At 40.3% G+C, this 13,132-nt stretch overlaps 1 protein-coding gene across 1 annotated transcript; it reads left to right on the top strand.

Annotated features, from left to right (window-relative positions):
* Positions 1-2,982: 2,982 nt before the first annotated feature.
* Positions 2,983-12,801, top strand: angptl2b (angiopoietin-like 2b). Its single transcript, XM_026343290.1, has 5 exons — positions 2,983-3,469; positions 7,722-8,617; positions 10,542-10,735; positions 11,651-11,921; positions 12,029-12,801. Exons 2-5 carry the CDS (start codon positions 7,747-7,749, stop codon positions 12,226-12,228), a joined length of 1,536 nt encoding a protein of 511 aa, XP_026199075.1. The 5' UTR covers positions 2,983-3,469; positions 7,722-7,746; the 3' UTR covers positions 12,229-12,801.
* Positions 12,802-13,132: the final 331 nt, after the last annotated feature.

Raw genomic sequence — 13,132 nt, forward strand, 5'->3', positions numbered from 1 at the left:
CTGCTTTCCTCACGCTGTCATTCCATGAGGACAGTTCATAAGTTTCAAGTTATACTGCAATTTTTTATTTAAATATCTGAAACACCTGGACAGTAATTTTAAAATCCTGCACTAATCTTAAAGGCTGTGTTTGATATACAGTTCTGCAGGCTCACTCGTCTTTCTTCACTTCCTGATATCTGTGTGAGCTTGTTCTGTTTAAATTCTCATGCAAGTTGCTACAAGTTAAGATGTTGTAGCAACTTGTAATGTAGGTACACTGGAGTACTTCTATACCTGACCAGAAGCTGTTGTTGTGACGACAAATTATTCATTTTATTAAACTTGACATTCACTTTATATGGTCTGTTCATTATTTAACACATTACCAGAATTAAGGCTATTATTAAGCAATTAACCCTCTTCAATTCAAACTGTACTCACAACAAAAGCTTCTCACCAGTTAGTACAAACGAATAACCAGACAACTTTCTTAACATGCTCATTCATTCACCAACATAGAAGCCCATCTGTAAAGCATTTCCGTCACTTTCCATGATCTCTTCCGTGTGCTGCTAGCAGCTTTAAAATGCCTTGATTGGTTACTATTTCAACATGGGAGTAACATTTTCCCCCTGACATTTTTATGATCCGGTGTTACTCCACCTGCTGAGGATTAGAGATGGAAAGAGAACTAATCACTGCACCAACACGATGGTTTTGGATGAAACCCAGTGAGTCACTCAAAACACTTGACGTTAAAAACCAGCTCAGCTTCCCAGCCGCTGAGTAAGACCAGTTGGCTGCAAAGTCAGCTGCAGTTGTCATTCAGGAGATGAAAGAAAAGAAGAAGGGTAAAAACCAGTCCAGTACGACATGTGACGCAGCAGGGTTTAATCGCTCACTTTCTTTGATCAAAAATCTCTATAGACAGGAAAGGAAATAGCTTGTCAAATATGAGACAACTCCTGTAGTCTGGCTTAAACTAGGATGTTATGAAATTCATTTGTCCAGGCCAAACATCTTGCCAGGAACTTGTCCTCATAAATTTATTTGTACATTCTCACTGTGACATCAGTGCCATTCAAATAAGGAAGAAACGTAACAAACCGTTGAAGAAATCAATGGCCGTCTGCTTCCAAATACCAACCACACGTAATAAAACAAACAAAACAAAAAACAGAGTCATTTGAATTAAATAACCCTTTATGTAATTTACACACATGAACTATGACAGATTGGCTTAGTTCATTCTTGTAAACAACAGTGAGCCGTTTCTTTCACTGTAAGTGGTTGTATCTTCAGAACTTTGTAGTTTTCTTTCACATAGCCAGCTACTACAGCATGTTATGCAACTGTCGGAAAGGTTAAATGCTACCTATTGTAAATAGCTTTTCCAGTCTTGCTACATAGCTTACAGTGAATGGGAACATTTGTTGAAGTTAAAATATGACTTTTATGAGAATTCCTTGAAAAAGAAAAAGGGAAAAAAAGCATAAATGCACACTGTACAAAAACTAGGATTTCAGAGATGCACTGTAGCTCTCTGGACTTGAAGGAATTTCTATGTGGAAACAGAACAATGGAAAACACTGATTGTACAGTATGTATCAGTAAGAGCACACGGGTACCTGGTAGATTGTTGGTTTCCACAATTCACACCCAAAGAGGTTCATCTGAGGAATAAGTTCAAAGTACAAGTAGACGACTTCTACTATTAACTATTAGTAGCCAATGTTGTGCACTGCATTTTGAATATTTATTTACTAAAGTAATACAAAATGAACAAAGTTACACTGATGCAGTTTAGCACACAAGACAGATTTCTTTTACCATTAACTGTGACTTCACAATCCCAACACCTTTTAGTTGAGCTAGTTAACACATATTAAAGTTAGTTACCATCTGTAACATGTTTAATGTTTATACTCCAGAGGGAAGAATCACACATCCTGTGCTTTGTAAAATAAGCCCCACAGCTGCACTTTAAAATTTGCTCAATGTGAAGCTACAATAAAACACTAAGAAAAATGCAGGCAAAATTATGACATTTACAGTATAACTTTAGTGGAGCTTGACTAATTTAGATAGTTCCCCATCTGATGTTACAACATTTTACTACAGTAGCTGAAACTGCAGTTAATACCAGATTAGGAAATTATTGTAACAGCTGTGAGACATGTGCAAATTATTCTCTACGTACCTATGGATATGCTACTATGATGGTGTTAATGGAAAATTGTTAAATAGTAAATCTTAGTAGAAACAGAAAGCCCACTAACAGCATTATTGGCTTGGCAAAAACGTACTCTTATTGAAAACAGGATGACAACACAAAAACAACAGACAACAGCCAAGGCAACAGTATCCAAAACCAAGCATTTGCTTGAGACATTTATAGATCATTGGCAGAACTCTCTACACTCAGACAGGACGTGTTTCATATCCTTTTGTCCACCAACACACATGGACACACCTAAGTACAGCTCTGCTTTTGATGAAATTGCATAATTATCCCCTAGTGAGATGTAGTTTGGGTGTGTGCCCTTCACACAGATCCAGCCCATTTCTCATACATTTCACCTCCAGGCTATAAACCAGGGTCAGCAGTTGCCTAACCAGACCTGGTCTAAGTGAAACACCTGGATCTGCTTCCTATATGTCAGTCTCTTTCCGTCTCTCTCAGGGGCAAGTGCTCGTTCACACAGAGTTGGGATGTAATAAATGTAACATCACTGCTGTCCACCACTAAATGAACCATGCAGTCCAAGCCAGAAATAGTGGTGGTGAACCCGGGGGCAGGGGGTTGGAAATTTGAGAAGGGAGAGAAATAGTGTGTGTATCTCTTTTGTGCCATGGGGAGGAGGGGTATAGAGGCTGTTGCTTTAAACAAGAATGTGTTCATTTTAAGGGTGAGGGGGAGGCTCTAAGCTTAATTTGTCTGCCTAACTGCTAGAGGAGTTTTCATCATTTAAGATCACTAGTGAGGTGGAGGGGAGAGAAGTGGAGAGACAGACGTAGAGAGAGAGGTGCAGTTGAGAGAGACTGCCTCTTAGAGCTCTGAGGCAGAAGTGATGGATTCAGCCCACAGAAAAGTGACAGTCTTCTTCTAACGGGCCACAGGCAGTACACAACTTGCTGTGAACTCTCACTATTTCTCAGGAAACTACCTCCAGCATATAAATGACCAAGCGTCTCTTGAAAGTGGTCCAGCTTTTTCAAGTGGATTTTTGAACAATCTACTCAATGTTTGCTCAAGAGTGTCTGGCAAGTTGAGCGTCTGTCGGGCTAATGACAATCTTTTAACAACAGGCTTAAAACACAGATACCTCTCCACTCCAGGAATGGACTAAGGTGACAAAGGTTGAGTAACTAGAAAGGCAGAGCACAGACACACTTGGGATGACTTTCTACCAGGAGAAACTTCAGTCAGCTCTGGCAGGAGAGCAAGGCAACTGAGGGAGCTTCACCAATACTCTACACTTATCTCGTAAGCATTGTGGAACCTTTGACTTATTCATATATCTAGTTCATTCATTGGTAAATTTAAAGAGTATTTTAAGAGATACAGCACATGTACAAGAATTACCTTCTGCACTGAGAAACCACACACATTTGTAAGTAATCTTGCAGAGCAAATGATGACCTTGTGGCACAGTGAGTCATTGTGATATTTTTAACGTAATGGTGAACAATTATTTGGTCCCATTGTTAAAGTCAGACTTTGGTTGTTTCCTGTTAAACTCCAATGGTTTACATAATGATTTGGTTTGATCTTGAATTAATCATAAAACATCTGTTACCTGACTCACTGTTTGGTTGGCTAGGGTTATTCTGTTTTCTGATGACGTTGTTGTTGAAATGGGTCAGGGAGGGTTAATTCAGCACAAGGAGATGCTGGAGAGCGGGCTCTCTAGGCTAAGTGGTTCTTCACTACTGATAAAACTGCTCAGCTTGTCAAAACTCTGGCCTCGAGAAGGTGTAAAATAAAGGCACATAGACAGTGAAGAGAGTGTGCAGATGACGACGCAGCGAGAGCTTTGAAACATACATGCTGACAGAGGTTTCTTTCTTTTTTTTTTTTTTAAAGCATAGTGGTCACTTTTAAAAAGGGGGAAAGATAATCTCGCTGTGTCAAGCAGCATGCGGCTTCAGGATGTTCCCCTGAACTCAAGAGGACAGAGAAGCAGGCGGTTGAATCCCGTCTTTGTTTCTGTTGCCAGGGTCGTGTTTGGATAAGGGGGCTTTGAGGTAGAATGCAGGAACTTATCGTAACAATTTCAGAGAACCCCTGCTTCCTTCTCTTACTCTGATCACAAGTGTGGTATGGAAGGACACACCATGCCACAGGAGACTCTGAATGAAACCTAAATTTAAAGAAAAATGTGAACTCTTAAAAGCGATGACAAAACAAGGCAATACCTGCTATTGAGCAGGTATTTAAGGTTAATCGTTTCAAATGTCATGTTACACGCTTACAAGGATTACATGGTTGAGGAAAGAATGAGGTCACCTCAAGGTAATGCAATAGTGCAGATTACCATGAGAAAATTAAATTTGACTCTGATCCAACTCATATTGGGTGTCACGTAGGAGACTCTGCCAGTTCTCAACAGAGTTAGTACTAATTTGAACATGCAGCACAAAGTTGTCCTGCAAAGTGTCTGCCTCTTTTCAGCTACTGACAAATTAGGTGCTGTGTAGTTGTGTTGTTCCCTCCTGCTGTGGATGATGATGATGTGATTATGAAGCATTCACACAGAAAGTAGGACACTGGGAATGAATTGGGTCAGAAAATACAGTTTGTCTTATAGGACTGGCTAGGATAAGGGGAGGAGTGGTCCTGCATCTAGAGGGTCTAGGTCTCTCCGTCTGGTCACTGCCATTGACTCTCCATGTGTGTATGGCAGCTAACTCTAATGAGGTGACAAAGAATTTGAAGAATGCCATGCTCACGCTAAAATGAGTGGGGCTGAGGTGAGAGACATCGGCCAGTTTGAGCAAGACTGCCCATTTTCTAATTAATATGTGCTGAGCATGACCAAAAAGGCTGGAGCACAGCACTGGTCAGAAACACACTGACCCAGCCACTACACCAGCCTATCACACTTGATTTCACATGGAGTAAAATCAAGAATGAGGAGTCGTGTAAACACAGACTTACCACCTAAAGACAGTAAAACCAAAACATCTTGGTGTGAAGCAGACTTGAAGAAATTCACCAAGAGGAGCTGCCAATCAAACAACGATGAGAGTCGTTATTCACTGCCCCTTAGTCATTTGTCTTCAAGCCCTGCACAGAGTAGACATTCTTACACCTCTGAACACTTGTTAGACATTGCAGCTTTTGGCTAGTCAATGGAAGCTTGTTAGAGTGAACTGATATTAGGACAATAATTATCTGTGGGGGCTGCTAACAGAAACGCCAGAGGAGGATGTTGTTCCCTCAGGCAGACTGTGGACAGCTTAATAACAGTCTGTCTCTGTCAGGGCAGATGGGACTCTCTCTGGTCCCTGGGAGACTGAGCCCAACAAGTGTTGTTATTTGAAAACATACATTAACAGAAAAAACACTCAAAGACACGCACATACCGCATGCGCTCCACATTTCATCACAAGCTGCAAACATTTTCCCCACAGCTTTGAAGTGTAGTGAAGCCTGGAGCAGGAGATTCCGGGCAGACAGCGTCCAACATGGGACTCCTCCACAGCGGGGGCAAATCACACAGCATTTCTCAGAGACAGAGCTCAAGTTCCAGGGTAGAACCGCAGGAGCCTCTGGCCAAATACAGTCATCAGCACATTACAGGGGACAGGGCTTACTCTGGGCTGCTTCATTATATTGGTAGGGCCCTGTCAACTATTATTAATGATTTCTTCAGGGCTGGTTTCTCTATAAAATACAATAACACTATAAAACAACGACACTGTCTGCGTCAATCAACAATTGCTAAGGTGATATCTTCTTGTAAACAACAATTGCAGTAGTAGTCTAGTTTGATCATGTTCACAAGGACTTCTAGGTCATTTTAAAACAAGTATATAGGACAATCAGAACTTACAGTAGGTTCGTGTAGTGTAAGTGTTTGTAGTTGTAAACTATAAAATCAAAACACAGACGGGTTATGCAAGAGCACAGTGTGCAAAAACTTTTTTCTATTCTAGTAAGAAAAACGTGTTTACACATTCTATTCGAGACAGATAAAGCCAAAAGGGTCGAATGTGCAAAGGGTCATGTTCTTGGAGAGCGCTGCATTTCTCTTCTCCATGTCTCAAACCTAATGTGCTGGCAGCACGCCCAGATTAACAAGACAAAAACATTTCTGCTCTCTTCTCAGTTTTGTGCTGAACATTATATGGTTGATTATCTTTCACACAGAAATAAGCTATAATAAATCTGTGAATAAGCACACTACACAGCTCTTCAAAACCAAACTGATATAGGCCTCTCTATAATGTCTTTTGATTAGACAGGCACCTCCTGACTCTGGGAAGGTGTTACACTGGACCCCTCTGTAATCCAATATGCAGCAGCTTTCAATTAAGGTGCCCTGGGAGTTCAAGGCCTTGTTATCCTTATACAAGAGATGCATTCTCCTCAGGACTCAGTGGCATCCTCTCCACCTCTAATAAGACCGCATCATCTTCAAAACTACCTGCACTCATTTTAGTAAAGCATCTCATTCTCATTAACTCTGAGTTGTGCCACAACAGAATTTAAGAGAGACTATAATCTAAACAGGAATATATCTCAGATCAGCATGTATAAGGAAAGTAATATTAAGTCAGATTATGTTATTATGCAACATTCCTCAGAGTAGCTGGTTAAAGTAGGTTTTTTGGTTTAACAGTAAACACAGCAGAAGGCATGTTAAAAGTAGATCCATAAATTATGATGAATTGCCTTTCAGTGTTTAATTTCTTTCTTCTGGTTAGGGACAGGTCAGGACTGATGCAACACAATAAACATTTAAAGTGGTTCCATAATTACATCACATTTTCCATAAGCAAAGATGTCCAGGCCTGCAGAAGGGAGCAGATAGGAGTGTTTGTGTGTGTCAAGGACAAGCAGTGGCAGTCGCCCAAAGAGGATCTGAGCCAACACTGCAAACTAAGCCAAACACTCCTCTAACAGCAGCTAGCAGTTAATAACTAACTAAAGAGATCAGCACATCACCTGACAAAAGAAATATTTTTCTTATGGGCAGCGAGGGGATTAGTAGCTTTCAAATAGCATGTTCTGCATATATTTGATAGTGGAGAGAGGATTTGAACAAACCAGGATCAAGGCCAGATGAATTCAATGGAATAAACTTAATTAGGAAAAAAGTGTGAGCTCATCCCAGTACATATTTCCAGTACAACCATCATGAGGTTTTTGATTTATATATTATATACAAATATGATGTGTTTCTGCCAGGGAACGTTGCCACAGCCACCAGGTGCTCAGTTGGGCAAGTGGAAAATTTCATTTTTGATCTAATCTTATGGAAGCCCATATTTTACAAGAGCTTCTGGCAATGTACCAGTGTATCAGGATAGGTAACTTTCTCTCACCTCCACCCCCTTTCAGTCACCACAGCTAAGAGCTCCACTGATTATTGTCCTGTGAAAGTAAGCATATAGCCAGTTTCAGAACATGTATGCCCACACTGTCGTCAGACTAAAAAAATAAATAAATTGAAAAATACTACACACTACAATAAAATCATAATCTTGATTTTCTTCCCCATTCTCCGCAGACTTTGGTGAGTTTGACACAAACCCATGGATTCCCCTTCAATTGTCCTTCTGGGGCTCTTTCTTGTTTATGGACTAGCCTTTGGTGTTCAGCAGACACAGGAGGGTCCATCAGATGGCAGGGACAAGACTCAACAATTTCAGAGTAGTGAGGATGAAATAGAGAGTGAGTTTCTCTATGCTGGAAGGAGCAAACGCGCTCCAGCTGACCAGCAACAGGACAAGTGTTCCTACACTTTTATCGTGCCTCAACAAAAAGTGACTGGAGCCATCTGTGTCAACTCTAAGGAGCCAGAGGCCATGCTGGAGAACCGGGTCAATAAACAGGAGTTAGAGCTGCTAAACGTGGAGCTACAGAAACAAAAGAGGCAGATCGAGACCCTGCAGCAACTGGTAGAGGTAGACGGAGGCATTGTCAATGAGGTCAAGCTTCTAAGGAAGGAGAGTCGAAACATGAACTCCAGAGTCACTCAGTTGTACATGCAGCTACTCCATGAGATCATCAGGAAGAGAGACAATGCCCTAGAATTGGCTCAGATGGAGAACAGGATCCTGAACCAAACCTCTGAGATGCAACAGCTCACTAGTCGTTACAAAGATCTTGAGCATAAGTACCAGCATTTGGCTTTGCTGGCCACTAACCAATCAGCTCTTATTGCCCTGTTGGAGGAGCAATGCCATACTCGCCCTCCCCCTCGTCAAGTTCCTGTCTCCCAGCCACGGCCACAGCCTCCTCCCCCATCACCACCTCTTAACAAGCCTTATCAGCCACCTGTCCTTCCACGAAGCAATAGCCCAATCAGCAATGAAATCCAGAGTGACCAAAAGTCTCTACCACCTCTTCTTCCAACAATGCCCACTGGCACACACAGCCCCTCTACCACTGACAAACCATCTGGTAAGTTTAACAAAGTTCAACATGGTATCTATTATTTTTAATGAAATCTTACTTAAGCTAACAAACAAAGGATTCATTTTGTGAGCTAACTATATTGTGAATCTCTTTGTCATTAATGAAACCCATTCTTCCAGCCAAAGCCGTTTTAAGCAAGCCCAATGCATTCCCAGGGCAAATGTTCTCAGTGAGAACAGAAAAGCTGTTGTCTATCTTCATTTGAGATGCATATCATCTAATTGCCATGATTCAACCCACACAAAAGCAAAAAGTGTATTAGCTCTGCTGAGCCCATTGGTCCCTTGAACATGTAAGTGTAAGCTTTACAGTAAATGAGAAGGGTGCTTTGTCGTATCAGAAAAATGTCTATTGCCATTACCTTTCATTAGAAAACAAGTTCAGTTTTAAAATGGTGAAAAAAAAAACTAACATTCTCAATATGACTGTGAGCTTTTTCCATTGACATTTTGTGCTACTGCTTGCCATTTTCACTAGGCTGTATGTGAACAGTAGTCTTTGTATAAAATGTTTGAAAGGAGGCAAGTAATTTCCTGCCCACAGCCATTCAACTAACACCCAAAAAGTTACATAAACCTTTAAGACGAACAGAAATCTTTAAACAATGAAGAAATAGAGGAAAGAGAGAAGGTTTGAAACAGAAACAAGGTGATGAGAAAAGTAAAAAAAATAAAAAAAGAAGGGGGAAGTGGGGGCAGAGCACAAACAGAAAGAGATACTGGGAGTCAATGATGTCATTTGTTCCAGTTGCACCAGGCAAGAACCAGTAATATGTTCCACCAACGTAACACACTTTATCAGGCAGAACAGGACAGGGCAGCTCTCTGGCTTGTATCTGCACAACAGAGACATTCCTGGGAGTAAATGGATGGCAGAGAGTGGGCCAAGAGGCAGATATCATCCATCCAGAGATATTTCATAAAATTAAAAGGAAAGAAAGTTGTTATTAAGCGAAAAAGAGAAAAACACATGCACTTACATGTTGACCTATGGCTCCGTGTCAGTTGAGTTTGGATGTGACACATAAAACAACTGCAGATCTGTGTTGTTGTCGTTTCTTGTGTCATCCTCTATCTGTTGCAAACTCTTGAATAAACACTGGCAATCTGGGCCAGTTGGAAAACCACATAGGTGATAACTTCGACAATTTAAAACAATTTAACAGCCCATTGAAGCAGGGGAGCCAGTTGCCCCATTGCTTTTTCCGTATCTAAACAGCTTGGAATTTAAAGTTAAATCATAAAGGCATAGGTAGTGTTGATTATTTGCATCATTAAAAACCCAATAAAACTATCTTGACCTTACACAAAATCATTAACATTACATTGCCAGACAATATGTGTCCAATTAAGTATTTTTTAAAACTTGTAAACAATAAATACATATTCATAACATAAACATATTTCAATATTTGAATACATTTCAGCAGATTTACTGGAGAAGTGCAGCTTTAGACAATGATTTACAAGCTGTTCTTAAATTAATTTATCTCCACAAATCCTCTCTTAATTACATCATGTGAGGCCTAATAGACATCCCTCTTATGAAAATGATGTGTCTGTAGAACACAAAACACAAAAGTCAGAGTAAGTAAAATAATAATTTTACTCTGTTAAGCCTCACAGACAACCGAAGCTTTTTGCTGTGGTTTCTTCATTCAGTAGTCAGGATTTCCTTTGCCCGCATGCCAGTATTTCTTTTGGCTGCACAGCCAGAAGCCATTTCCCCTGTGAGAGGAGCAGCCAAAGTCAATTCTACTATTAAATTGAGAGCCTCTCCTGAAGAATGGGATTCCCTATGGCAAAGCATAGTGACTTTCTACACGTCACAAGAACTTTTTCTTAATATATTGTTTCAATTGACTGGATATTACTTGTGATACATGTCACATCCTTATTGTTCTGTTTAGGACCATTTAAAGATTGTCTGCAGGCCCTGGAAGATGGACACACTGCCAGTGGCATGTACCTGGTGAAACCAGAGAATGCCAACCGCCTGATGCAGGTGTGGTGTGACCAAAGACACGATCCAGGTGGCTGGACTGTGATCCAGAGGAGGTTGGATGGCTCTGTCAACTTTTTCAGGAACTGGGAGACATACAAGGTGCGAGAATATTGCAGCAATTTTATCAACCTCACAGTGTGTAGAGAAGGTGGTGGCAAATGTAGTCTGTTCTTACAATGACCAGATGTGAACAAGTAACGAATACACAGCCTAAGCCCTTAATCTGTCAATTGTAGTACAATCAGTTGCTACTAGTCTTGTGACTCATTAATTCTCACAACATGATCTTTGTGAGAAGACTTTACACTAAAATAAAATGTGGGAATGCTGGACTTAAATGTCACGTTAGATGGTTGTGTAAGTATCCCTAATGTTCTAGAAAGATAATCCCATTTTCTGAATAATGCATTAGAACGTATCTGATAGGAAAGGCTGAGAGAACTTATATTCCTTATCTTTTTGAATGGGAAAGCCCTTTTAAAGGGTGAAATAGTTCCCTGGAAAGCATGTGGCATGTGTTTGCAGGTCAACAATTTACAACAATACTGATTAAATCTTAGCTAAAGCAGCAGTAGAGAAACTCCCCAAAGGCATTTGTGCCTTCATGAGAAGTAGTGTTTCCATGAAATCAAAGCCTGTAAATAAGAGGTTATACCGCAAACCAATACAGATTATTACCAGAGTAAGAACAAATTAGTAAAACAGCATCCAGTATGTCAGGTCTCATACTGCATGTATTGTATCCTGCTGTGTTTTCAGTAACATTATAATAGCGGAAATGTGCACACTCAATGCAAGCTATAAACTTGACTCAGAGGGTCCATTTAAAATAATGTTCCTTGACGATAAACAACCCCATAGTAGAGCTAAACTCATAATTACCTCCAGAGCATGAGCAACGACTCCGAATCATCCCCAGACATCCAAACTAACTGCTCAAAGCTTTTCAAAGAGCATTCACAAAGGATTCCCTGATTGTACTGATAACGTTTTTCTTATCACTGCACTTCACAGCAAGGTTTTGGCAATATTGATGGTGAATACTGGCTGGGTCTGGAGAACATCTACTGGCTGACGAACCAGGCGAACTACAAACTGCTGGTCACACTGGAGGACTGGTCTGGCAGAAAGGTTTTTGCAGAATATGCCAGTTTCAGAGTTGAGCCTGAAGCCGACTTCTACAAGCTCAGGGTGGGTCGCTACCATGGCAATGCTGGAGACTCCCTCACCTGGCACAACGGCAAACAGTTTACAACACTGGACAGAGACCACGACACATATACAGGTAAAAACCTCTATGAGACATGTTAAATAGGACACCTATTGGCAACACTATACCAATGGTTTATTGAGGTTTATGGCCCGTTTTATTTACTTCCCACATTTTTTCAGGTAATTGTGCGCACTACCAGAAGGGAGGCTGGTGGTATAATTCTTGTGCCCATTCAAATTTGAACGGAGTGTGGTACAGAGGAGGACATTACCGCAGCCGCTACCAAGATGGAGTCTACTGGGCAGAGTTCAGAGGAGGAGCCTATTCATTAAAGAAAGTCGTCATGATGATCCGTCCAAACCCAAACACCTTCCACTAATCATCCAAGGAACACACACCGCACTGTATGTCTCACCAAGCAGAAACCCTTCACAGCTCCTTACATCCAAAGTAGATCATTTCTGTTGTGGAAAATGGCAATAAAGTGGCACAAGCTCAACAAAGTGGCAAGGATCAAAACATCAGGCAGATGGATCCTGGTACCTCTTGACAATTTCACACATTTGTACATTGCTATTCTGTTGTCTGTTGAACCATTTTCCCTTTTATACATGATTCAGTAACAATGTGCTCATTTCTCAGGACTTGTTTTAAATACGCTGTCTTTGTTACAACAGCAGCCTGCTTAGTTGACAGTGAGAAAACAGGAACCTAATCCTAATCATCTGACAAAAAAATAAACACAGCAATTTAGTTAACTTGAGATCAAAACACTACAGTTTATATTTACTTATGTATGTAAAGTTCTTTTTTTCCATTAGCAAACAAATGAGATTGACACAGGAAATATATCCAGTGACTTTTAGTTTCATTCTAAATGCATTTTTTTCAAATGTGTAATTTATAGGAACATTTATTGACTTAATACAGGATCAATTGGGTTAATATAAGTGACTAAAAAATATGGACTTCAACATCTAGTCTGGAATAAAACCAAAACTGTTAATACCATGACCGGATCATTTACTGTCTGTTTACGCAACTTTTAATAGATCAGAAGGTCTAAAAACCACATTTTAGGGTGTACACTCTTTAAAGACATGTTTGCTTGTTTACTTACTTGTTTGAAATCTTGAATTGCTTGAACAGGTATCCAGCTATTTGCTTGTATGAATCAAGCACTGTATTTACTGTATAAATTTAGTGGTTTGATGATGTCAATAGTGACACCACATTGAGTTTGTACATAAGATATTTGTAATATAATGTATAATAACCTGTTA

Source organism: Anabas testudineus, chromosome 9 (assembly GCF_900324465.2).
Source record: "Anabas testudineus chromosome 9, fAnaTes1.2, whole genome shotgun sequence".
NCBI classification, from domain to species: domain Eukaryota; kingdom Metazoa; phylum Chordata; class Actinopteri; order Anabantiformes; family Anabantidae; genus Anabas; species Anabas testudineus.

Excerpts from the sequence above, each read along its gene's own strand:
- angptl2b (XM_026343290.1), top strand. The coding sequence starts at position 7,747 with ATGGATTCCCCTTCAATTGTCCTTCTGGGGCTCTTTCTTGTTTATGGA. Across the intron at positions 8,618-10,541 it reads TACCACTGACAAACCATCTG|GACCATTTAAAGATTGTCTG; the intron begins GTAAGTTTAACA and ends TGTTCTGTTTAG. Across the intron at positions 11,922-12,028 it reads AGACCACGACACATATACAG|GTAATTGTGCGCACTACCAG; the intron begins GTAAAAACCTCT and ends ACATTTTTTCAG.